The 23,658-nt window shown below is 37.4% G+C and overlaps 1 protein-coding gene across 1 annotated transcript; it reads left to right on the plus strand.

Annotated features, from left to right (window-relative positions):
- The first annotated feature begins 3,949 nt into the window (after positions 1–3,949).
- On the plus strand, positions 3,950–23,658 carry LOC137282366 (uncharacterized). Its single transcript, XM_067814110.1, has 6 exons — positions 3,950–4,054; positions 14,707–14,923; positions 16,493–16,651; positions 17,554–17,831; positions 18,603–18,666; positions 20,045–23,658. Exons 2-6 carry the CDS (start codon positions 14,713–14,715, stop codon positions 20,179–20,181), a joined length of 849 nt encoding a protein of 282 aa, XP_067670211.1. The 5' UTR covers positions 3,950–4,054; positions 14,707–14,712; the 3' UTR covers positions 20,182–23,658.

The raw sequence follows: 23,658 nt of genomic DNA on the forward strand, positions 1-23,658 counted from the left end.
ACACAGGTGTTGGAAGATCACACGTAGCCATTACTGCAACATGTGCTTCAGTTCCCGTAATGTGCAATATTCAGTACGTTGGGACAAATATTGCAGTTTCATATGAACAGGTTAATAAACAACGATTTAATTCCAACTTATAAGTAAAACGGATAATATTAATGAAAATGATTTGTACATTTTATCAAATGTAGGGGCACACATACTACTATTTAAAGGAATTGTCTTGTTCATTGTATTGGTTCGTGTCGTTTTTATAGACAAAACTATTATGAATATTAATTGACCAGGTGCGAGTTTGTCAAAACGTTTCATGATTCATTATCATTGTTTTTCGATAATAAAGTCAATTCAAATGCGATTAAAATATATCCGATGGCAGAATGTCTAACTCAAACAATATTTATACGGAAATTATTAAAAATATATACATCAGGTCAAGTCTTAATTTGGACAAGCATTACGTCCATTTTCTAATACTTCTTTACTGAAACATCGATCTCTTTGTACCTTTCATTGCATACTTATGAAGGGAATTGATTTCATAATCATGAGAAGAAAAGTCTTTTTCCTAAATGAATACTCAATGAATATTCAGGTGTTGTGAAATTTTCATTTATGCTAAATTGATGCTAGGCAGGTGCGCGTGTTGCTCACAATAAGATATGTAGTAAAACCGTGTAATTGTTGATATATTCAGGACACTATTTCAGTGATAATACCATTCATTTTATATTTTGGCTGAAAAGTGTTGAATTCTGACACAGAAGCCGAAATCTTTTACACATTGAGTGGAAATTAGGTTAGATATATACTAATCAGCAACCAGAGTAGTCTTTTTCCGACGTCACAAAATGCACAAAACATGCTGTGACGTCAACTAAAATGTCGCATTATTTTCAGTTATTTCATTACGTTTGAAAATGTGGCTGTTACTCCGTTAATAATGATGGAAAATTAATAAAAATACATATACACAAACAGGAGAATATGGGAATCTAAGAACTAAAATATGTATCGGATAAGGACATCCAAATCGCTATTGCCTGAATTTTGATGTAGTACACTTGTATCTTTTCTTACAAATTGTGAAACTACCAAAAGGTATCCTCTCACATTGGGGAAATTTGTGTTGGAATAGTTTGGTTCACTGTGAACAAAACATCACGAAAATATACTGTCCATATCCACAGCAAATTCTCTCCATGTGATCGGAGTTACATTGACCTAATGTAAACCATAGCTGAGCTATGCCCCCTTATATACGTGCATGACCTCTCTGTCGACGTTTGACGTCATAGTAGAAAATCGATTTTTGACATTTATTGCGGGTCATTTTTGATTTTGTGAGTATGACGTTATGCATTAGCACATACATCCATTTCATATACACTTATGTCGTTCAGATATCAAGCTGTATTTTCTTCGCTGACACTTCCCGTAAAGATGCCAAATAAAAAAAATCGTAGCAGAGTCCTTTTATTGGTGCATGATAAAAAACTGAGAAATTTACTGTTTTTGAACACACACAAAAGTTTTGGACAACTTTTAGCAGTGTCTATTTCTCAAACCCCTGAGGTAGCCGCAATTATATTTATACCAACGGATAGGAAATCAAATATCCTACATGTCTGTGCAATTTCATAGCCGTACGCAGATCCAGGACCACGCGAGCGCAAATCTCGCACAACGTTCACTTTTCAAACTTTATGAAAATGTGCGCCTGAAAAAAAACTCGGCATCCAGGGGGTTAAGTGGCGACTAAAGAGATCGGATGTCATATATACCCCAAGTGCGTAGATCGATGCTCGTGCTGCTGCTCACTGGATTGTCTGATTATTTATAGACCACCGCCATGTACAGTCGGACACCGTTGTGCCGAACTCTGATAAGTGAATACCGAGGTTGTCGCGATATAATTTCTCGGTCCCGGCAAAAAATAACCGTCAGTGAAAACTTTGTGATTTCTTCACTTCGATTGTGGAGTAAATCCATCTTGTGTATATTTCAAAATGGACTGAGTATTTGCGATCTCTGTGAGTACAAATAAATGACAGACATGCAATCTACTGTTTTCTTTAGTTTCTTTCATGTTGGTTTGTGATGATATGCCCAATTCGGATGTGTCGATATTCGGATAAGTCGATATTTTTTTCTGTTCCCGTAAAAATCGAGACAACGGTGTTCGACTCTGAAGCTAAAACTATACTCACTCACTCACTCACCGAAATATTTCGTATTAAGACAAAATCCTATCCACAGATAGCACGATTGACGGTGGATAAGTTGGGTGAGTGACTAATGTTTTACGCCGCTAAAGCGAATATTCCATTAATATCACGGAGGGAGACGTCAGAAATGGCCCTCACACACTGGGATGGATAGATGGATTATGGCCGTACCAATAAATAATTGACATTCAACAAGTAATATAGCAACACTCGGAAATGTACGTTAGAATTTGTTTTGTTCGTCACTGTTCGCCTCATTCCGTAGCCTCTGTGGAATAACACGAGTCGGTCACGAGTGAATGTCTCGAATCGTCTCAGATCTCAGACTGCAGCAACTCAGGACACCAAGCAAAAAGGAAATTACATAATTTGCAAAACGGCCGATATATGATATATGTCACGACTTGCTCTCGAGTGTTTACCGTTTTACGGTGCATGACGCAATATTCCAGCTGTGTGACAGCGGTTTGTAATATAAGGGTAATGCTATTTTTCAGGGCATTATCATTTGCAGAAGCCTGAGGTCTTTCATTAACTGCCCGACGAAGGAGTGCAGTTGAAAAGCCCGTGGAAAGTGCAGGAAAGTGCATAATGGCACAGGCACATGTGACGAATGTGAGCCTGATATATGGTCAATAATGAACCCAAGTTCAAACGAGCCGCAGGCGATTGATCATGAACTTCAACTGCTGAGCTACTTATGACGTCACCTAACAACGGGCTTGATAATGGCTCGTCGTTAAGCATTTTGCGGGCCTTATCAAGTTACAGTGGACCGCTCATTTCTGATAACGTGCGGTCGTTTTAATGATAATTCTATCCATTTTAGCTATAAGTAATTATAATCAAGGCCCAACCAGAAAGTCCAGTGACTGACAGGATGGAATACGATCAACCAAGTCGGGAAACTGTATCGCTATTCTCGCGACAAACATTTGTTGGTGAAGGCCTTGAGCTAAAATAATATAGCGAAGACATTTAACCCGAACGGAAATCGTCGCCAAACTGGTTATAAGCTGCATATTAAAAATTAAATGTTTCCAGAGCGCATTTTTTTTTTCAAAACTGACGAGGGTGGCACAGAACTTTTTCAAAAATTGATTCTAAAAACATTGACGAGGGAGGAGCACATTTCAATTTTCTTCTGTCAGAAATACAGCTTGGGAAGTTTAGCATGTCGCGTTAATGAGTTGTAGACTAACTCACGCTCGTTCTTACAGACTCTTATTCTAATAGTGAAGAAATGGATAATCGGGACGCCGTCAAGTGAACATTAATCATTTTTTATGGCAATAAAAAATTTCACCATTTTTCTTTCATGGAAATATGCGTCCTACCATAGGACATGCACGTTAATGGAAAAGAGCGCCATTTAGCCCCACCGAGGATAATTGTTATTTAGGCCATCGATACCGTCGCTTTTCCATTTGTTTTCTGCCAAGATTAATTCCTGTGTGTATTTAATATGACATCGTAGACAAGTAAAAGAGTAACTTAATTTACCCCAATGTTTAGTGTTCCAAAGTACGTACACTTTTGTACTCGTACTTTAACTATAGTAAGTCAGGGCAAATGTGTACTTCATTATTCTATAGGTATACATTTGGGTAGAACGAAAATAGTTCTGCATTTCCCACGAAGTAGACATGCGTCCGTTTACTGTCTCCAGTTTTGACAGGTACGGTCTAGGACCATATTGTGTTACGTCACATGCAGCTGCCCTGTGGCTTTACACGCCATTTTTAGTGGAGCAGGTTTCGTTTAAGTGGACTTAACCATCACACGTCTTCTAATCTGTTGGTGGTTTCCGATCCAAGCAAAAGGTAAACATATTAGGCTATGTTTGCATGTTACTGGTGACACATTAACGAAACTGTTGAAAGGTCAGATTTGTACTGGGCACTAATCATTCACGGTACCATGGGCTCAAATACATTTTATCACGGCTGCATGAGAGTTCCGCTCATAACCTCTACCCCAATCAAAAACCAAAATTATAAACTGACATGCGTACCCGACCCTAAATACATTCAATAAACTAGAACAGGTATAAATAATAATCAATGAACTTATTTCAGTGTTGGAATATTACACCGGGAAGGTGGAAATATGCCATGTGAAAAGATGGGGGTACGAGTGGAACTCTTTCCATTTAAGGATTAGTGATAGTAATTCTCACACGTGACTTCGCAGGGGTTGCTGAAGGTTGCCCCCTTTGTGACCCTCAAGAGCTGAGCTATGCCTGTCAATATCAATAAATTTAACAAATTTTCAGAGAAGTGACTTTCGGCAAACATGCCAAAACGTCAGAAAGTGATGAATGTATTTCACATCACGTGTGAGCTGTGAAATGTATATGCATAGATTACACAACACAACAGCGTTATTGACATGATTTTGAAGCTGTCCATGACAAAATACCTAATTGTATGTTGTGTGAGTCAATTAGAGAACAAAATATATTGCTAAAGTTAAAGCTACAGTACAGATCACACAGCCTTCGAAATAACAGCCACACAAGGGGCCCAGCGCCGGTCGTTATGGTATCGGGCTGTTAGTTTCAGATATGTGCAGGCCCTTATGGCCTTCAGTAAATTATGTGTCAATTATTTTTCAACTGGAATGTTTCCCTATTTCTTCGTTATTAACGCTCGTGAATCATCTACAATCCATCATGTTACGATCACTTACAATTTCATTTCCTGGTATTTCAGCGCCGTGGAAAGTCAGCACTAACAAATATTAACTCCTCTGTGTGCCATAGCTGATTTTTATTTAAATGGTGTGAAACTGTGTACAGTGTAGTCTATTTTGTTTTTATTGTTTTGACTTTAACCAAATGCGCCTCCAGATTTCATTCAAGGCCTGTAGATTTTAAAGCTTGCATTTAGAAGCAGTCCCTGAGGGCCGGCTAGTAATTAAATTATTGCAAACACTGGCATCGCACTTCTAAAATACACAGTGCATTTCTCTTAATAAGGTATCAGCCTTCATGGAAGCTAACATATAATTTGTCCACAAAACAGTCTAAGTAAACTTATCCTCAGTACTTTTCGTTACACTCCACTACTGAGTCAAACAAAACATTATGGGAGGTCGCATCAGGTAACTTTGATACTGACCAATCAGAACACAGCTTACCAAATTGCGAAAGTGCACATTTGCACACACCTTTTTAACTTTTTGTGTTGGTAACTTTTGTACCCGAACGATTAGTGTTTTTGGCAATATTCGGGGATGTCCAGTGGTGGAGTGTAACGAAATACGCTGAGACTAAGTTTACTAGACTATCCCAAAAACAGTTACATATTTAGAAGGCAATATGATATTAAACTCTTTGAATTAACTAATGCATCATTGCATTAAATCAACTCTTGGGCCCTCTACCGCCTACCAGCTGAACATTATTTCAAGTGAATCCCATAGGGTTATACCCCTCTTTATGAGTATCCTTGTGTTTGAAAACAGTTCACTGACAACGCTGACAACGCTGCGTGCAACAGTTTTCAATGGATGAGGCATTCGTTTATATTCCATATATGGCAAGTGTTATTATCCACCCGGCATGTAATGCGGGGGGATATAGTCAAAGCCTCGTCTGTCCGTCCGTCCGTAATCGTTTTGTTTCCGTAGCATAACTCAGAAACCGTTCAATATTTTTAGACCAAACTTGATAGATATAATGATCTCAGCCTATGGTTGTGCCTTTTGATATTTACAGATTTCTGGCGTTTATATTTTTTTTGTTTTTCCATGGAACATTTTGGTGTTAGTCTTATGGTGGGGTGGGCTTTGTTTCCGGAGCAGAACTCAAAAACAGTTTAATATTTTTCGGCAAAACGTGGAAGATATATCAATCTGAACCTATAGTAGTGCCTTTTGGCATTTACAGGTTTTTGTGATTTATTATTTTCTTGGTTTCCACATGTTTCAGACATAGTCTCAAAAGTGAGAGGTGTGTTTGGATTCCAGAGCAGAACTCAAAAACTGTTCTTTATTTTATTGCAAAACTTGGTAGATATATCAGTCAGAACCTAAAATGGTGCCTTTCGGTATTTACAGGTTTTTTTATTTATTATTTTCTCGGTTTCCATGGAAACGTTTCAGACTTACTCTCAAAAGTGAGAGGTGTGTTCCGTTTCCGGAGCAGAACTCAAAAACTTCTTAATATCTGTCAGTTAAACTTGGTAGATGTGTGTGGCAGACCCCAAGGTGGTGCCTTTCGCTATTTACAGGTTTTATGACGTATTATTTTCTCGGTTCCATGAACATGTTGCTGACTTCGTTTCCAGAGCACAACTCAAAAACCATTTCATATCTTTCAAAAGACCTTGGCAGATATACAAGACAGATCTTGAAATGGTGACTTTTTCTGATTACAGATATATGGCATTTATATTTTTCATGAATTCCATGGAAACAATTCTGCCTTGGTCCAGAAACACAATAAGTAACTTTCAGATGATTTGTCCTTTCAAATATGTGGGGGCTGGGGGGATATGTCATCTTCTGATGACTCTTGTTTGTTTGGATGCTGTTTTTCTCTGAGTTTTAATTGTCTATTTCAGGCACGTTGTTAAGGGGTAATAAGGAAACTGAAATTAGTGCATATTTGACTCATGAAATATAAACCAAAATATTGTCAAAACTTTGTAACATTGCGCCCTTAATATACATGTACAATGTTACCGAGGGCATAATTTTTCATAACATTCAGTATCAATATTTCTCATCATCGATTATTTCGTCAGGCCTATCGAACTTCACTCATAGCATCTGATTATTGATTAATTATCAACAGTTATCATAAAAATAACTTAAAACAAAAATTTCAAAATGGTCTAAAATACATCTGCTATGAGACAGGTCTTGGTCCAAGTGAGGGAACCAGTGAACTCCCTTATCTAACTGATGTGCTGGTTTGCTTGGGGGAATTAACTCAGCAAAGAGTCTGAAGTCACAAGAAGCTAACTACAATTTTGTTTACAAGAGATAGCATAACAAGGGTGGCCACAGAGAGTTGGTACAACCCTCTGGGCTGAGGGCTAGAGCTGACCTGTGTTGGGAGTCTAAACCCTACTGATGGACAATGGTGGTGGAGACTATTTAACTACAATTGAAACAATACAAAGATTATGATTTGCTGACTAATACAAAAACGGGTGTAACCTACAATAGCCAATAAAATACAGAATAAACAAAATGGGGTGTGTCCTACCATTACAACTTCAGTGACCAGACAAGGGGAGTACTTAATCCTTTAATCCTATTATCTAAGTGACATTAATCTTGTTGGCACATTTACTGGATGCTTGATTGCTTACTCTGGGCTGGATCTTTAACGACCCTTAACTGGTGTTTTCGTAAGAAAGAAGATTATTATGGATATCAACTTCTTTATGAGAGAACACAACGTTTCGGAGTTAATGCTTACTCCTTCATCACCTGATGAAGGAGTAAGCATTAACTCCGAAACGTTGAATAATCTTCATTCTTATGTATTTTCAGCTCTAAATGACATTCAAAGAGGTGTTTTCATAATGTCATTTTACTGTAGGTGATGGCATGTTCACCTCATCAAAGCAGTTTATTAACCTGTCTAGAAATGACCCTTGTCTTAGTGAATGGTTTGTCTTACAGTGGAGTTCTGATTACCTCAGGCTGGGATTTTAACTTAAGAACATCTGTGAAATTGTGTGGTCTTTACTTATACCTTGTTCAATAGAATGTCTGTGAGACATACTTTTGGCAAGAGTCTTGTCTAAGCTGTTACTGATACATGATGAAAGTAATATTCTATATATATTTTCCCCCTAATATTTGAATACTGATGCATTGCTTGTACTGGTTACAATTAATAATGAGTTTTGTTATCATGAATTATCATTTCATAACTTCCCCTCTGTCTTGTACAAAAGAAAATATGGACAAAGGTACAAATTTAGTTGCATAATAGTGTTAGAATAATAAATGACAGTTAAATATATTATCATGATTATTGTCTCTATGATATAAGGGCACAGGTTCTTTTTGCTGTCGTCAGGGTGTCAAGATGAGGAATCTGGCTTGTCTTGTGTCTCTGTACTGGTTCTTGATGTTTCCAGGAGGCCTTGTGATGGTTCCACATCCTAAATTTGGGAGTCGACTTGTCCGTTATCCCATGCAGTCCGATGATTTGTATGAAAATACAAAACAAATGGGAGTTAGCTAGTGGCAACGATATACAAGCATAAGGATAGTTTTCCCTGCAAATAAATTGTTTATTAGTAAAATGTAACACTTCTATTGAAGTCAAGACCTGGAATCAGGCATGGGCAATGTACATGGATTAGTAATTTTCTCCTGTTAGGACAGAAATGTTATGTAGAAGCAAACATATATACATGTGCTTGTGCATTTAACAAGTGCATTTGTTCTTTGAGTTCATACATGTACATTTTGTTTAGAACCATTTGTTATATACTAATTTGAACACCTTTAATTTGTTTAGTGATTTTTATTTCTGTTTTATTTTATTTTATTATTCTCCCCGGCATGTAATGCTTAATCCTTTTGTTTCGGAGCATAACTCGGAAACCGTTCAATATTTTTAGACCACATTTGATAGATATAGTAATCTCAGCCTATGGTTGTGCCTTTTGCTATTTACAGATTTTTGGCATTAGTATTTTTTTTGTTTTTCCATTGAACATTTTGGTGTTACTGTTGGGGTGGGCTTTGTTTCCGGTGCAGAACTCAAAAACTGTTCAATATTTTTCTGCAAAACTTGGTAGATATATCAATCAGAACCTAAAGTGGTGCCTTTTGCTATTTACAAGTTTTTGTGATTTATTATTTTCTTGGTTTCCATGGAAGCGTTTTGTGCTTAGTCTCAAAAGTGAGAGGTGTGTTTCGTTTCCGGATCAGAACTCAGAAATATCTGTCAGTGTAACTTGGTAGATATATGTGGCAGACCCCAACATGGTGCCTCTTGGTATTTACAGGTTTTTGTGATTTATTATTTTCTCGGTTTCCATGGAAACGTTTTGGACTTCGTCTCAAAATGGAGGGATTTGCTTCGTTTCCAAAGCAGAACTTAAAAACCACTCAATATTTTTCTGCAGAACTTGGTAGATATATCAGTTGGAAAATATCGTGGTGCCTTTTGCTACTTACAGGCTTTTGTGAATCCGTAGAGGTTCTTGGTTTCCGTAGAAGCATTTTGTACTTAGTTTCAAAAGTGAGAGGTGTGTTTCATTTCCGGAGCAGAACTCAAAAACTTCTTAATATCTGTCAGTAAAACATGGTAGATATGTGAGGCAGACCCCAAAGTGGTGCCTTTTGCTACTTACATGTTTTTCTAATTTATTATTTTCTCTGTTTTTATGGAAATGTTTTGGAGGGATGATCTTCGTTTCTGGAGCAGAACTCAATAACCGTTGAATATTTTTCTGCAAAACTTGGTAGATATATCAATCGGAACCTAAAGTGGTGGCTTTTGCTACTTACAATTTTTTGTGATTTATTATTTTATCAGTTCCCATGGAAACGTTTTTGACTTGCTCTCAAAAGTGAGAGGTGTGTTTTGTTTCCGGAGCAGAACTCAAAAACTTCTTAATATCTGCCAGTAAAACTTGTTAGATATATGTTCCAGACCCCAGAGTGGTGCCTTTTGCTATTTCCTTGTTTTTTATGTATTATTTTCTCGGTTCCATGAACATGTTGCTGACTTCGTTTCCAGAGCACAGCTCGAAAACCATTTCATATCTTTCAAAAGATCTTGGCAGATATACAAGACAGATCTTGAAATGGTGACTTTTTCTGATTACAGATATATGGCATTTATATTTTTCATGAATTCCATGGAAACAATTCTGCCTTGGTCCAGAAACACAATAAGTAACTTTCAGATGATTTGTCCTTTCAAATATGTGGGGGCCAGTGGGATATGTCATCTTCTGATGACTCTTGTTATCGTGTGTCAATATTAAGGCATTAACAGCAAAGCAATATTCAGCATTTTAGAATTTTGAAGTCAGAGTATGGTTGTTTTAATACTTCTTTATTGGGCATGGCACCCACAATATATGGGCAAGCTCTGTCAACGACAAAGGAATAGCCCCCATTGTAGGAGTATTATTTTTTATTGGGCATAGCACCCATACTATATGGGCAAGCTCCATCACAGACACGGGATACATGTGTATGCTCACATCTATACTGTACGCGAGAGTGAGTGTGGAGACCGGCATTCTGACTGTCTTATGCCGCTCGCAGGAAAGGCCCTAGGGTTGAGCTGAAGTCCGCTCACCTCATTCATGTATACTTGTTTGTCATGCCTTGGGAAACCAACTATAAAAGCTCGAACTAAACTATGCCTTCGTCTTCATCAACATATTCATTTGTCTTTGTCAACGTAATTTCATCAAAATCATGAGCTAATTCACCACGATCCAGTCACTGTACACCACACGTTGACACATCACCGCATTTCACATCCTTGGTGAATAGTGACATATTTATGGATTATATACATTTAGTTCATTCTTTACACAAACAGTTTTAGACATAATTCTGAATATGCCTTTACTGTTACATTTGTGGATGATGCTGCACTGGTGGGACTAAAAAGAGATAGATTCTGAATCATGTTATAGACATGAAATTAGTGACTTAGTGGAGTGGTGGAATTCACAGTTTCTATTTTTGAATCTAAACAAAAGAAAATAATTGATAACTGATCTTAGGAAAGATAAATTATGTAACTTATAATTTATAAACATAAATGACAAGGGCATTGAAGTAGTTGAGGAATACAAATATCTCGGCACTATTTTAGACTCAAATTTTAGACTCAAAACACTAGCAGTATATACAAGAAATGCTAGCAGCGGTAACATTTTCGATGGAGATTAAAACACTTCAAGTTAGACCAAACCATTATGTACGAATGTCAGAGCTGGATAGAAATGCAATTGACAGATTTTTGGCATTTTTATAGTTGACGCGTCTGTCCGTCCGTCCGTCCGTCCGTCTGTAATCATATTGTTTCCGGAGCATAACTCAGAAACCGTTCAATATTTTTAGACCAAACTTGATAGATATAATAATCTTAATGTATAGTTGTGCCTTTTGTTATTTACACAGTTTTGGCATTTTTATTTTTTTTGTTTTTCCATGGAACATTTTGGCGTTAGTCTAATGGAGGGATGGACTTCATTTCCGGAGCAGAACTCAAAAACCACTCAATATTTTTCTGCAAAACTTGGTAGATATGTGTGGCAGACCCCAAAGTGGTGCCTTTTGCTAGTTACAGGTTTTTTTTATTTATCATTCTTTCGGCTTCCATGGAAACGTTTCGGACTTCGTCTCAAAATAGAGAGATGGGCTTCGTTTCCTGAGCAGAACTTAAAAACCACTCAATATTTTTCTGCAGAACTTGGTAGATATATCAGTTGGAAAATATCGTGGTGCCTTTTGCTACTTACAGGCTTTTGTGAATCCGTAGAGGTTCTTGGTTTCCATAGAAGCATTTTGTACTTAGTTTCAAAAGTGAGAGGTGTGTTTCATTTCCGGAGCAGAACTCAAAAACTTCTTAATATCTGTCAGTAAAACATGGTAGATATGTGAGGCAGACCCCAAAGTGGTGCCTTTTGCTACTTACATGTTTTTCTAATTTATTATTTTCTCTGTTTTTATGGAAATGTTTTGGAGGGATGATCTTCGTTTCTGGAGCAGAACTCAATAACCGTTGAATATTTTTCTGCAAAACTTGGTAGATATATCAATCGGAACCTAAAGTGGTGGCTTTTGCTACTTACAATTTTTTGTGATTTATTATTTTATCAGTTCCCATGGAAACATATTTGACTTGCTCTCAAAAGTGAGAGGTGTGTTTTGTTTCCAGAGCAGAACTCAAAAACTTCTTAATATCTGCCAGTAAAACTTGTTAGATATACGTTCCAGACCCCAGAGTGGTGCCTTTTGCTATTTCCTTGTTTTTTATGTAATATTTTCTCGGTTCCATGAACATGTTGCTGACTTCGTTTCCAGAGCACAGCTCGAAAACCATTTCATATCTTTCAAAAGATCTTGGCAGATATACGAGACAGATCTTGAAATGGTGACTTTTTCTGATTACAGATATATGGCATTTATATTTTTCATGAATTCCATGGAAACAATTCTGCCTTGGTCCAGAAACACAATAAGTAACTTTCAGATGATTTGTCCTTTCAAATATGTGGGGGCCAGTGGGATATGTCATCTTCTGATGACTCTTGTTATCGTGTGTCAATATTAAGGCATTAACAGCAAAGCAATATTCAGCATTTTAGAATTTTGAAGTCAGAGTATGGTTGTTTTAATACTTCTTTATTGGGCATGGCACCCACAATATATGGGCAAGCTCTGTCAACGACAAAGGAATAGCCCCCATTGTAGGAGTATTATTTTTTATTGGGCATAGCACCCATACTATATGGGCAAGCTCCATCACAGACACGGGATACATGTGTATGCTCACATCTATACTGTACGCGAGAGTGAGTGTGGAGACCGGCATTCTGACTGTCTTATGCCGCTCGCAGGAAAGGCCCTAGGGTTGAGCTGAAGTCCGCTCACCTCATTCATGTATACTTGTTTGTCATGCCTTGGGAAACCAACTATAAAAGCTCGAACTAAACTATGCCTTCGTCTTCATCAACATATTCATTTGTCTTTGTCAACGTAATTTCATCAAAATCATGAGCTAATTCACCACGATCCAGTCACTGTACACCACACGTTGACACATCACCGCATTTCACATCCTTGGTGAATAGTGACATATTTATGGATTATATACATTTAGTTCATTCTTTACACAAACAGTTTTAGACATAATTCTGAATATGCCTTTACTGTTACATTTGTGGATGATGCTGCACTGGTGGGACTAAAAAGAGATAGATTCTGAATCATGTTATAGACATGAAATTAGTGACTTAGTGGAGTGGTGGAATTCACAGTTTCTATTTTTGAATCTAAACAAAAGAAAATAATTGATAACTGATCTTAGGAAAGATAAATTATGTAACTTATAATTTATAAACATAAATGACAAGGGCATTGAAGTAGTTGAGGAATACAAATATCTCGGCACTATTTTAGACTCAAATTTTAGACTCAAAACACTAGCAGTATATACAAGAAATGCTAGCAGCGGTAACATTTTCGATGGAGATTAAAACACTTCAAGTTAGACCAAACCATTATGTACGAATGTCAGAGCTGGATAGAAATGCAATTGACAGATTTTTGGCATTTTTATAGTTGACGCGTCCGTCCGTCCGTCCGTCCGTCCGTCCGTCCGTCTGTAATCATATTGTTTCCGGAGCATAACTCAGAAACCGTTCAATATTTTTAGACCAAACTTGATAGATATAATAATCTTAACGTATAGTTGTGCCTTTTGTTATTTACACAGTTTTGGCATTTTTATTTTTTTTGTTTTTCCATGGAACATTTTGGCGTTAGTCTAATGGAGGGATGGACTTCATTTCCGGAGCAGAACTCAAAAACCACTCAATATTTTTCTGCAAAACTTGGTAGATATGTGTGGCAGACCCCAAAGTGGTGCCTTTTGCTAGTTACAGGTTTTTTTTATTTATCATTCTTTCGGCTTCCATGGAAACGTTTCGGACTTCATCTCAAAATGGAGAGATGGGCTTCGTTTCCTGAGCAGAACTCAAAAACCGTTCAATGTTTTTCTGCAAAACTTCTTACATACATGGGTCAGAACCTAAAGAATGCCTTTTGGTATTTACAGGTTTTATTGATATATTATTTTCTTGGTTTCCATGGAAACGTTTCAGACTTTGTCTCAAAATGGAGGGATGGGCTTCGTTTCCGGAGCAGAACTCAAATTCTGTTCTTTATTTTTCTGCAAAACTTGGGAGATATATCAATCAGAACCTGAAGTGGTACCTCTTGCTCTTTGCAGGTTTTTGTGATTTATTATTTTCTCTATTTCCTTGGAAACGATTCAGACTTTGTCTCAAAAGTGAGAGGTGTGTTTTGTTTCCGGGTCGAACTCAGAAACCGTTCAATACTTTCTGTAATCTTATCAAAACGGTGTCCTGAACATAATTGAGAAGCAGTCTACAAATTCAAACCTGAGTTTGTTTATTGTGTCAGTAAATTAGCACTATATGTCATTACAATAGTTAATACTTGATAGTATTGATCATGCGATTTTCAGGTCTATATTTGGGTCAGCAGGGTAGCCTAATGGTCAAAGCATCCGCTCATCACAGTGGGCACAATGTGTGAAGCCCCTTTCTAGTGTTCCCTGAATCGATATTGCTGGAATATTGCTAAAAGCAGCGTTAAAACACTCACTCATGTCGATAATCATTTATGATTCCTCCCAATGACAATATTTCCAATTATTGACCTTTCTAGCAAGTATTTCCAATTATTGACTTTTCTAGCAAGTCTTAACCATGTGTTTCAGGTCAAGATGCCAAATCCAGTTTGGAGACTGTCGTTGGTTGAAATAGCTTTCATCATAGTTGTCTTCATCTGTCAACAGTTTGAGGATTTATTCCTCAGACTACAACTTTATGCTGAAGATGCACGTCAGCTGGCACTCCATTACCTTGAACTTTCAAACCATACCAGTCAAGATATCCATCTCGGCAGATCTCGAATGGTACCGCGCCAATGCACAGGTTGGTTATTTTTTTGTCAAACATAAATAAGCTCTTAACTCCATAATCTTTGCCATTCTTTTGCATTGACTGAGATCTCTGCCTTTACAAGACTGATCTTGAATCCTGAGAAGTGACTTGCCACGTGATCTTCCTCTTATCTCTAGCTCTCATGACATTCACAATCACACACTAGGTACCATTGGGGTATCCGTGACATATGTAGTGGGGGATAGTTATTATAGGTATTCTTGGGGTTTTCTTTTAATATTAGAGCATTAATAACTTAGTTGAGGGTATGAATCATAAATTCTGGCAATATCAAATGGTTTTTCTTGTCGGTGTTTGTGGAGACATGTGGGTAACAGCTGTTGCTGATTTGTGACATTTCGCTTGCAGTTTCAAGCGCAGTGATAGGTTGGACACACTGGAAGGTTATATTTGAAGGGTAGGGGTGTGCGCTGCGCTTAGTGGGACAGGCCCAATATTGTGTATTTAAGGAGCGTGCGACAGGTGTTTTATGGTCTGAGTTGGAGGCACCGAAGGATAGGTGAGCCTTTGTTTCGGGACAAAACAGCTTTCCCATGCAATTGCTTTGTAATAAAGTAGAGTTTGTTCCGAGGCGGACCAGTCCTTGTTTCGCGATGAAACAGATGACCCGTCTCTCACAGTGAAGCACTTAAGACAGAGTATGGTGGACATTGTTATAGGTGGCTGGGCGGGGAATAAAGATATTTAGTGTTATAGTACTGTAAACAGTGCTACAAAAATAGTTATTGCCTTGTATTTTCTCATCTCAACTCTCTTCAAAAGGCTGATATATAATATCAACTAAGGTAACAACTACCTAGTTGAGATTTCAAGCTTTAATGAAATCACCAATCTAGTACCATTATTATAGGGATTATTGTGTTACATAGAGCCAACACATCTCAAACACAAAATATGTGATATACTACACATTTTCGAGGCAGACTGATCTCAGGTTATGATTTGAAATTATAATCTATTCTACTGTTCAATTCTGTAATAACATAAAATATCTAAAAGCATTAACGACATTCTCCACTGTATTGAAACTAAGAAGTAAGCCCACTTCAACAACTGACTGACTGTGTACTTCAATCATTATATGGACCCATGAAGGACCCGGGGTAGAATAGGCCTTCAGCAACCCATGCTTGCCATAAAATGGGACTGTGCTTGTCATAAGAGGCGACTAACGGGATCGGGTGGTCAGACTCACTGTCTTGGCTGATACATGTCATCAGTTCCCAGTTGCCCAGATCGATGCTGATGTTGTTGATCACTGGATTGTCTGATCCAGGCTCGATTATTTCCCAGACCGCCGCCGTATAGCTAGAATATTGTTAAGTGCAACATAGAACTAAACTCTCTCAGTCGTTATTCTGCATTCAGCATGTTGGCATTCTTTATATTTGCATTATGTTGTATTATGGGCTTTTGACCTACATTAAACTAACTGTCTGTCTGTCTGTCTTTTATTCACAAGAACTGACTCTTGTCCTGCTTTTAATCCCAAGAACCTGTTCTTGTCCAGTTGAATATATAGTCACATGTCTATTTTAGACAATGATGTATCTACTCCACTGTTGGACCGACTGATGTGGCAGGAGCACGCCGACCGGTTGAGGAGAACGCATCACCTGATGCAGACTTCCCAGATCCTGATGCAGACTCCTCAGATCCCGATAGAGACTCCTCGTATCCCGATGCAGCAACAGCAAGGTATAAACATCCATAGATACACAGATACAGACTCAACCTGTGGAAATCCGGGCTAGAATTGGTCTTCAGGAACCCATGTATGTTGTGAGAGGTGACTGATCAGGACAGGCAGTCAGACTGGCTGATCACTGGATCGTCTAGTCCAGGCTCTATTATTTGCAGACTGTTGCATTATTGCTGGGCAAACAAAAAACAAACAAAAAGACGTGATCCCAGAAACCGTTAACAGAATGTAGTGTTTGGTGAACTTCAGTCATGGCCTTGTCAGTCTAAGTAACAGAGCCATATTTGTTTCTCTAAACTGGCCCTTTCTGTAATGCAGATCCCTCAGTGAAACATGTCTAGATTTTCTTTATTGTGTCTCACAGTCCTTCAACAATATTATTGTAATGCAGATCTTGGTTCAGGATCTTCCATCACACTGGAGCTTCTTTTCAGTATAAATAGAACGTGTTCGTTATGTGTTTATATAAGACTAATGTATTTTTCTGTGACTATGCAATATGGCTTCCAAGGTTATATGATCTGTCTCAAGACTGACACTTAGTCTCTGAGTATACGAAATTGTGAAAGAAACAAATTAACCCATTTAAATTGAAAAGGAGCCCCATTGAAATGGGAGATTCAGAAATCAAGACTTTCTTCATTTAGGGCTTTAGCATGGCAGGGAGGGGTTGGTAGTTGGGAACATAATGTGGTTCATGGACTGAGACAGGCTGAGGATTCTACTCCACCAAAATGTGGCTCCAAGGTGACTGCAACAAACAAATTGAGAAGTATCTTAACTGTATTGAGACAGTGTAGTCCCAAATACAACAGATGTTATAGTTGTGTCTGTTTTTCCCTTGTTGTGAGAGCATGTTATTTACCACTTTTGTGAGCACTTAGCTTTCTCTCGCTAGGTTGTACTCGGCGGCTCCATCAAAACCTGGTCTCATCACAAGAGATGGCTACACAAACATCTCCAGATGAATTTGGGACTGTGGTTGAAGCACAAGCTGAAGTCACCTGCCCTAAAAGAGTGACGTCAGGAACGGCACCTGTTGAGGAATCACCAGCACCAGCTGTCACCAGCACCAATGCTGTTTCTTCTCCAACTGCGATGGCACCTACAACTGCAGCTGCTGCAACAACAGCTGCTGCCGGAATTGCAGAGGTTCCTTGTGACCAAGAACCAATGGTATTTTGCTTTCTACATCAGATAAATGTAACAGTCAAAGGATTGAGTTAAATGTGATGTACAAGGGATGTACATATTCCATATTACATTGACTGCAGTATTTTGTTCTGGATACTGACCCTGTTATCAAGAAAGTTGACATTTTGATAAGGGGATGCCAGTCACATATGCTAAACAGCAAAGGAAACGAAACTGTTTTTTTGTCAAGTGTGTCAATAGAAGCCATCAACATGAATGCTTACTTCTATGAGATTTCATTTTTTTCAAACCTTAATTTCTTTTGCTGTTCAGTACAGCTCATGAAGCCAGAAATATGTTAATGTTCTCAGTAAGGTAATAATCACTTTTATATCGGTTAACAGAATTTTGTTTTGTTTCACAATGTATGTTGTTTAAAAGAACATGATATTGTCCTCCCTGAGGCACATCATTTTTTCACTGCTCAAATTAATTTTAATTTGAATGAATGTACATTGCTCTTTATCAGTTTTCATTGGTTGACACTTTTTCAATAAATACTAACCAACTCGTTCATATTTTGCAGTGAATCCTCTTTAAAACATGCAAATTTGATTTCCATGTTTGTTTGTTAGTTTTTGTAAGTGAGAGTCAGCAGTATAGAGATATGGCAAAATGGTAATTTACAGCAGATACAGCAAACAGGATGTATGTCTTATCTTTTCAAATAATACACGTACCTCTCACTTAGTGACTTAGCAGCTGGCTTGAGAAGCTCTTTTTAATACTAGCTTGGAATGCTGTTTGTTGCAGACACAGGATTCTGGATACAGCAGCAATGGCATGCAGGATGAAGGTGGCGCTGTGTCACGTGAATGTAAGTCATGTTTTAATACTCAGCCAATTTTACAAAAGAGGTCAATGATACTTTCCTTGTTCTTTCTTGGGGTTGTCCGAAGCATTGTAGCCCTGTGGGTTACATCTCTGACTTTTTGTTCTGGCGATCAGATTCCGTCCCTGGATAAATTGCAAATTAGACTCAGCCCATGGGAAGTACTAGTATCTGTACATTGCTAAGGAGCGAATGAAAAATATTCCAGCAATATTTCACAGCAAGAGACCCCAGAAATGGGCTTCTAAAATTGTACTCATTTATGAATTGAACCCAGGTCTTGGACGTGAAGTTTTTCTGAGGAAGTGTAATCGAAAATATACATATGCCAAGTGGTATGTATAAATATATGTGAACCACATCAAACAGTAGCTTATCTCCTCGTCACTAGTCAAAAAATATTTCCATCATTACATCTGCAATTCCTTTAATCTTCGGACAATACATAACATGTTTTCTCCAGAAGTTCTCTTCACTGTGAGCTATCTATAATTAGTTGTGAAAGAAACAGTTTCTTGCTATCTACCCACTTCAGCATGTTTGAGATGCATGATGAGACAATCGCACCTCTTTCATCAAAAGTCCATGGGTATCGTAATACTTTTTTAACCGCCCCTGTGGTATAGTGGTTAAAGCGTCCGCCCGGAGACCGGAAGGTCATGGGTCTGATCCCTGGACACATCATTCTAAAAGATGTTGAAATATAGCTCTTGTAGTACCCTGACTGCCGCTTGGCATTAATGGGTACAACAAGGACTGGTCAGCTTGGAGTCAGTATAATGTGTCTGAGCAGGGGATTCATGCTTAACTGTGCCATTTTATCAGAATGAGCTTCCACTATTAAGCCAGTTTAAGTACAGCTAGTACAAGCAATACACACGCATGTTGTCATCATATCAGTGAAATATTCTTAAGTGTGATGTTAAACCCAATTTCATCTCCTTTTGTCTATTATATATTTAAAACATGGGAATTGAACTGGGTACAAGATTCTTTGATACAGGACTAAATAGACCAAATTATACATTAACGTTAAATCAGGGGAGGTAACTCAGATAATATCCTTACTGACAGTGCATGTTTCAGAGCTTGTAAAGGTTCATCTTAGAACCTTCTGTCAATGGTTGTTATAAGAAGTGACTATCTAGATTGGGTCTCCAGACACGCTGACCTTGTTGACACATGCTGTCATATCCCAATTGCATACATTGATGCTTATGATGTCAGTCACTGGATTGTCTGGTCCAGACTCTATTACCTACAGCTGATGCCATATAATTGGAATTTTGCTGGGTACTGCAAATCAGACAATCACCCTGTACTTCTGTCCATCACAATTTGCAATTTCTTTCTTTAATTTCAGCCTTGCCACGTCGCCCAGGTGACCTGCACAATGCAGCCCTGAAGAACTCCTCGGACAGGAACCATGACCCCAGTGGTGATGGTGTCCCCACCAACAACTCTGATGATGAAGGAAGAGATGATGAAGAGCATGGTTAATGCAGTTTATTCATTAGTACTGCCTGAGACAAGGGCATAGATTGCAGGGTTGTGGAAAATAACAATTCTAACATATAAAGTTGATCTGTGGAACATTGATGGTTGAATTTTTGATGTTTTGAACATTGACGTATCAGTCGCCAATGTGTGGAACATTGATGAGTCAATCACTGATGGGGAGCACTGATGTATCAGTGTTTGATGTTTTGAACATTGATGTGTCGTAGTTTGATGTCTGGAACATTCATGTGTCGAACTTTTCAAATGTACATACATTGGCTTCTTCAACTTCGACACATTTGTGTTTGACTGTTTCGCTATGTAAACATCACTAATACAAATGGTCAACACTGGTATCATGGCACATCACAATGGCTGCTGGGAAGATTTCATTTTTCATTAAGTCATGTCCGGCTTTGATGGGAAAATCAAATATTTCGTGGTTGAAAAAGCCATGGAGATACTAGTGTCAGTGTCAAAACAACACTTAATGAAAGACCAATAGTTTTTATAAGGTAGCTTTATTAGGTCAGTCATCTGTTTCACACTTGTAGTTTTGATATTTCCACACCCCTGTTCCAAGTAGTCTAAAACAAAATAATGTCTAAAACAAAATAATGTCTAAAACAAAATAATGTCTAAAACAAAATAATGTCTAAAAAAACAATGATGTCCAGTACGATTGTTTTCTGCTTAAAAAATTCTAAAAGGAACTGCTCAGTTAACATCTTTGAGAAGTTGATGGAACCAGTTGAAGGCAGGATCTTTGAATGGGTTGAATCAAAAAGCAGTCTGAGGCATCAACTGGATAACAGTTATGTAATGTCAACCTGAAGTAAAAGCTGTATGTATTATAGCACTTTTGTGTTTAAGAACAGGCTTAGTTTCTGTGTTTATGAATTGATAAAACATATTGCAAATATGGGGCATCAAAGATTATGTGTTAATTTTGTGAATATGTTAAGTGTAATATTATTTGTTATAGACTTATGGTCTCTGCCATGCGTTTATTGACCCAGTGCATGGAAGGGTATTAAAATGCAGTCTGTCCTATCATGCATTTTGTGTTTTTCGGAGCAAAACTTAAAAAACGTTCAATGATTCTGCACCAGCCTTGGCATATAGATAGGTTTGGTGGTGAAGTGGTGCCTTTTAGTAATTTTGCATATTTGAATGAGATATTTTTTTCCATTTCCATGGCAACAAGTTTGACTCTGACAGAAACTGTTGTATAAGACCAGGGTAATTGATGCTGATGTCCTTGCAGCATACATGAAAGTAAGGAATCATGATGAACACTCGATAATTGTTGTTGATATTGTTTTTTATGGTATTTGTTTTCCTGTATGCATAAATACTTTGAGGCAAGCATATTGGGTAAAATATGCAAGTGCAAGTCAGAGTTTTGTGTGTTTTTCAATATATTCAGTAAAACAGCTACAGAATAAATTCTTTCACATGATTTGACCTTGTTGATAATGGTAATTGATCGTGGCAGTGGTCAGTGACAATATTACTGTCCAATGAAAGTTATAGTTGACTCCGATCCTTTCTTGTTTTGGTATATTCACTCCATTTTGAATATCTACCAAAATTCAATTAAAAACGCTCCCTTTAATATTTTCATAAATGTTTGATTCTTGTGAAGGTGAAAATTTAATCAAATTCCTAAAGGGATATGGTTCAGTTCACCAAATACATTAGTGAATTGTATAATAGCACCAGTTAAGTACCACCGACAGAAATACTCATATTTTATACTGGCATGATACTTCAAGGACAACTACTTATGTACATTGTTCGTTGTTCAGTGGTCCCTCAGGCCAAGGCTAAATGTACCCTCAATGTTTGTATATGTTTGTATATGTGCCCCAAGGGAACTTTGAACAACATATTTACCATACCAGACACCACAATGTTAATTTTGAATTGTTTGAGGCATGGGTTTAGCATTTTTTGTTGCTGTTGCTAGATTTTGCAGATGACCAGAAAAACACATTAAGAGTTATCTCCTATCATCGATTTGCATTTGCAAATCATTGGAAATTTCCATACATATACGTGATTCAATGTTATTCGAGATAAAGTTCCTAGTGAGTATGGCATTCCAAGCAGGGTACATAGAAATGTTATTCGCTTGTTATATATAAAGCAGGGTATATTGAAAATTATAGGAGAGTGTTCAGCCAATCAGAAAGTGAAACTTATGTGAAGAAAAGTGTGCTTACTTCAACATGTTTCCTCCATAGCAGTGTCAGATACTATTCATGTGACAGCAAATTCCCACCTGGACATTGAAACCCTACATGTAAAGAAGGAGTCCAATGTAAAATGATAGAATATTCGTCCTTCGAAAACGCAATAATAGTCCTGTTAGAATTTATGTGGTATGCAAAACACAAATTGTATAGTTTAGATAGTTTTTAATGGTTTTTAACTGTTTTTGTCTTTCAGTGTTCTTAAACTTGAAATCAGGACTTGTAAGTGATATTGATTCGTCATCTGAATCTTCACGTCTCCTCTATTTTCAAGAGTTATATTTATACTTTTATTCATGTTGCTTTTTTATTGCTGTTGTTATTGCGCCTTCTTAAGCAATAGTGCAATTACCATATACTCACTGATGCCTTGTATCCTTGACTCAAATGATTTTTGTCCCTGATTGTTGGATTAAGACCAGGGCCCTTATTCTTGAAACATTCGTAGTCTTAAGAATTCTTAATTTTGATCGTAGTCAGTGTGTTAAGAGTGGGCTTAAGAAGTTTTGTAGGACTACGAACATTTTTCAAGAATAGGTAGCCAGTTTCATTCCACTTGCCATGTGATACAATTACTTTCTTGAAGAAAACTACATTGTTAATATTAGAATTAAGCATGAAATATTTTTTATAGATAGATTTTATTTTGTATATTCATTAGTATTCTTGTCAACAACGCTGTTCAAGGGACCAGTTATTGTCTGGTGATAGTCATTAAGAAACTTTCAGATCTTCATTCTGCATAATTTAAAAATACAGATTAATTATTTTTATAAACAAATTCAGGGGAATAGTTATTTTTAGGTTATGGTCTTTATAAACTTCACATTTTCTGTCTCAGAATATTTGTATATTTTTAAATTGTAATTACAAGGCAGAATATTTCTATATTTTCATAAATCACTATATACGTGGTTGGGAGATGGTAAAAAATGTTAATAATTTCCCATGTATTTGGTATGATGGCTGGAGAAAAGTTTGTAGGAACAAAAACTGGAATTGTTGGATTCCTGGGATAGAAAATTAAGCAGTGATCAGCCTGAGAGAAAAAACTTGGAACACACTGCTAGAATCTAATAATAATATGTCCATTTCTCAGGTGCTCTTATCCACCAGCTGTTGCAAGTTTTGATCGAACAAACCGATTGGTATTGTCATGGTATTTGTAATTTGTTTTCTCATTTACTCTAACTGGAAATAAAACTGGACATAATAGAAA

The sequence above is a fragment of the Haliotis asinina genome, chromosome 4 (genome assembly GCF_037392515.1).
Source record: "Haliotis asinina isolate JCU_RB_2024 chromosome 4, JCU_Hal_asi_v2, whole genome shotgun sequence".
NCBI lineage: Eukaryota > Metazoa > Mollusca > Gastropoda > Lepetellida > Haliotidae > Haliotis > Haliotis asinina.

Bases quoted from the DNA above. Each gene is read 5' to 3' on its own strand.
- LOC137282366 (XM_067814110.1), top strand. From the start codon at position 14,713: ATGCCAAATCCAGTTTGGAGACTGTCGTTGGTTGAAATAGCTTTCATC. The intron at 14,924-16,492 runs GTTGGTTATTTT...TGTCTATTTTAG, and splicing joins GGTACCGCGCCAATGCACAG to ACAATGATGTATCTACTCCA. The intron at 16,652-17,553 runs GTATAAACATCC...TTCTCTCGCTAG, and splicing joins CCCGATGCAGCAACAGCAAG to GTTGTACTCGGCGGCTCCAT.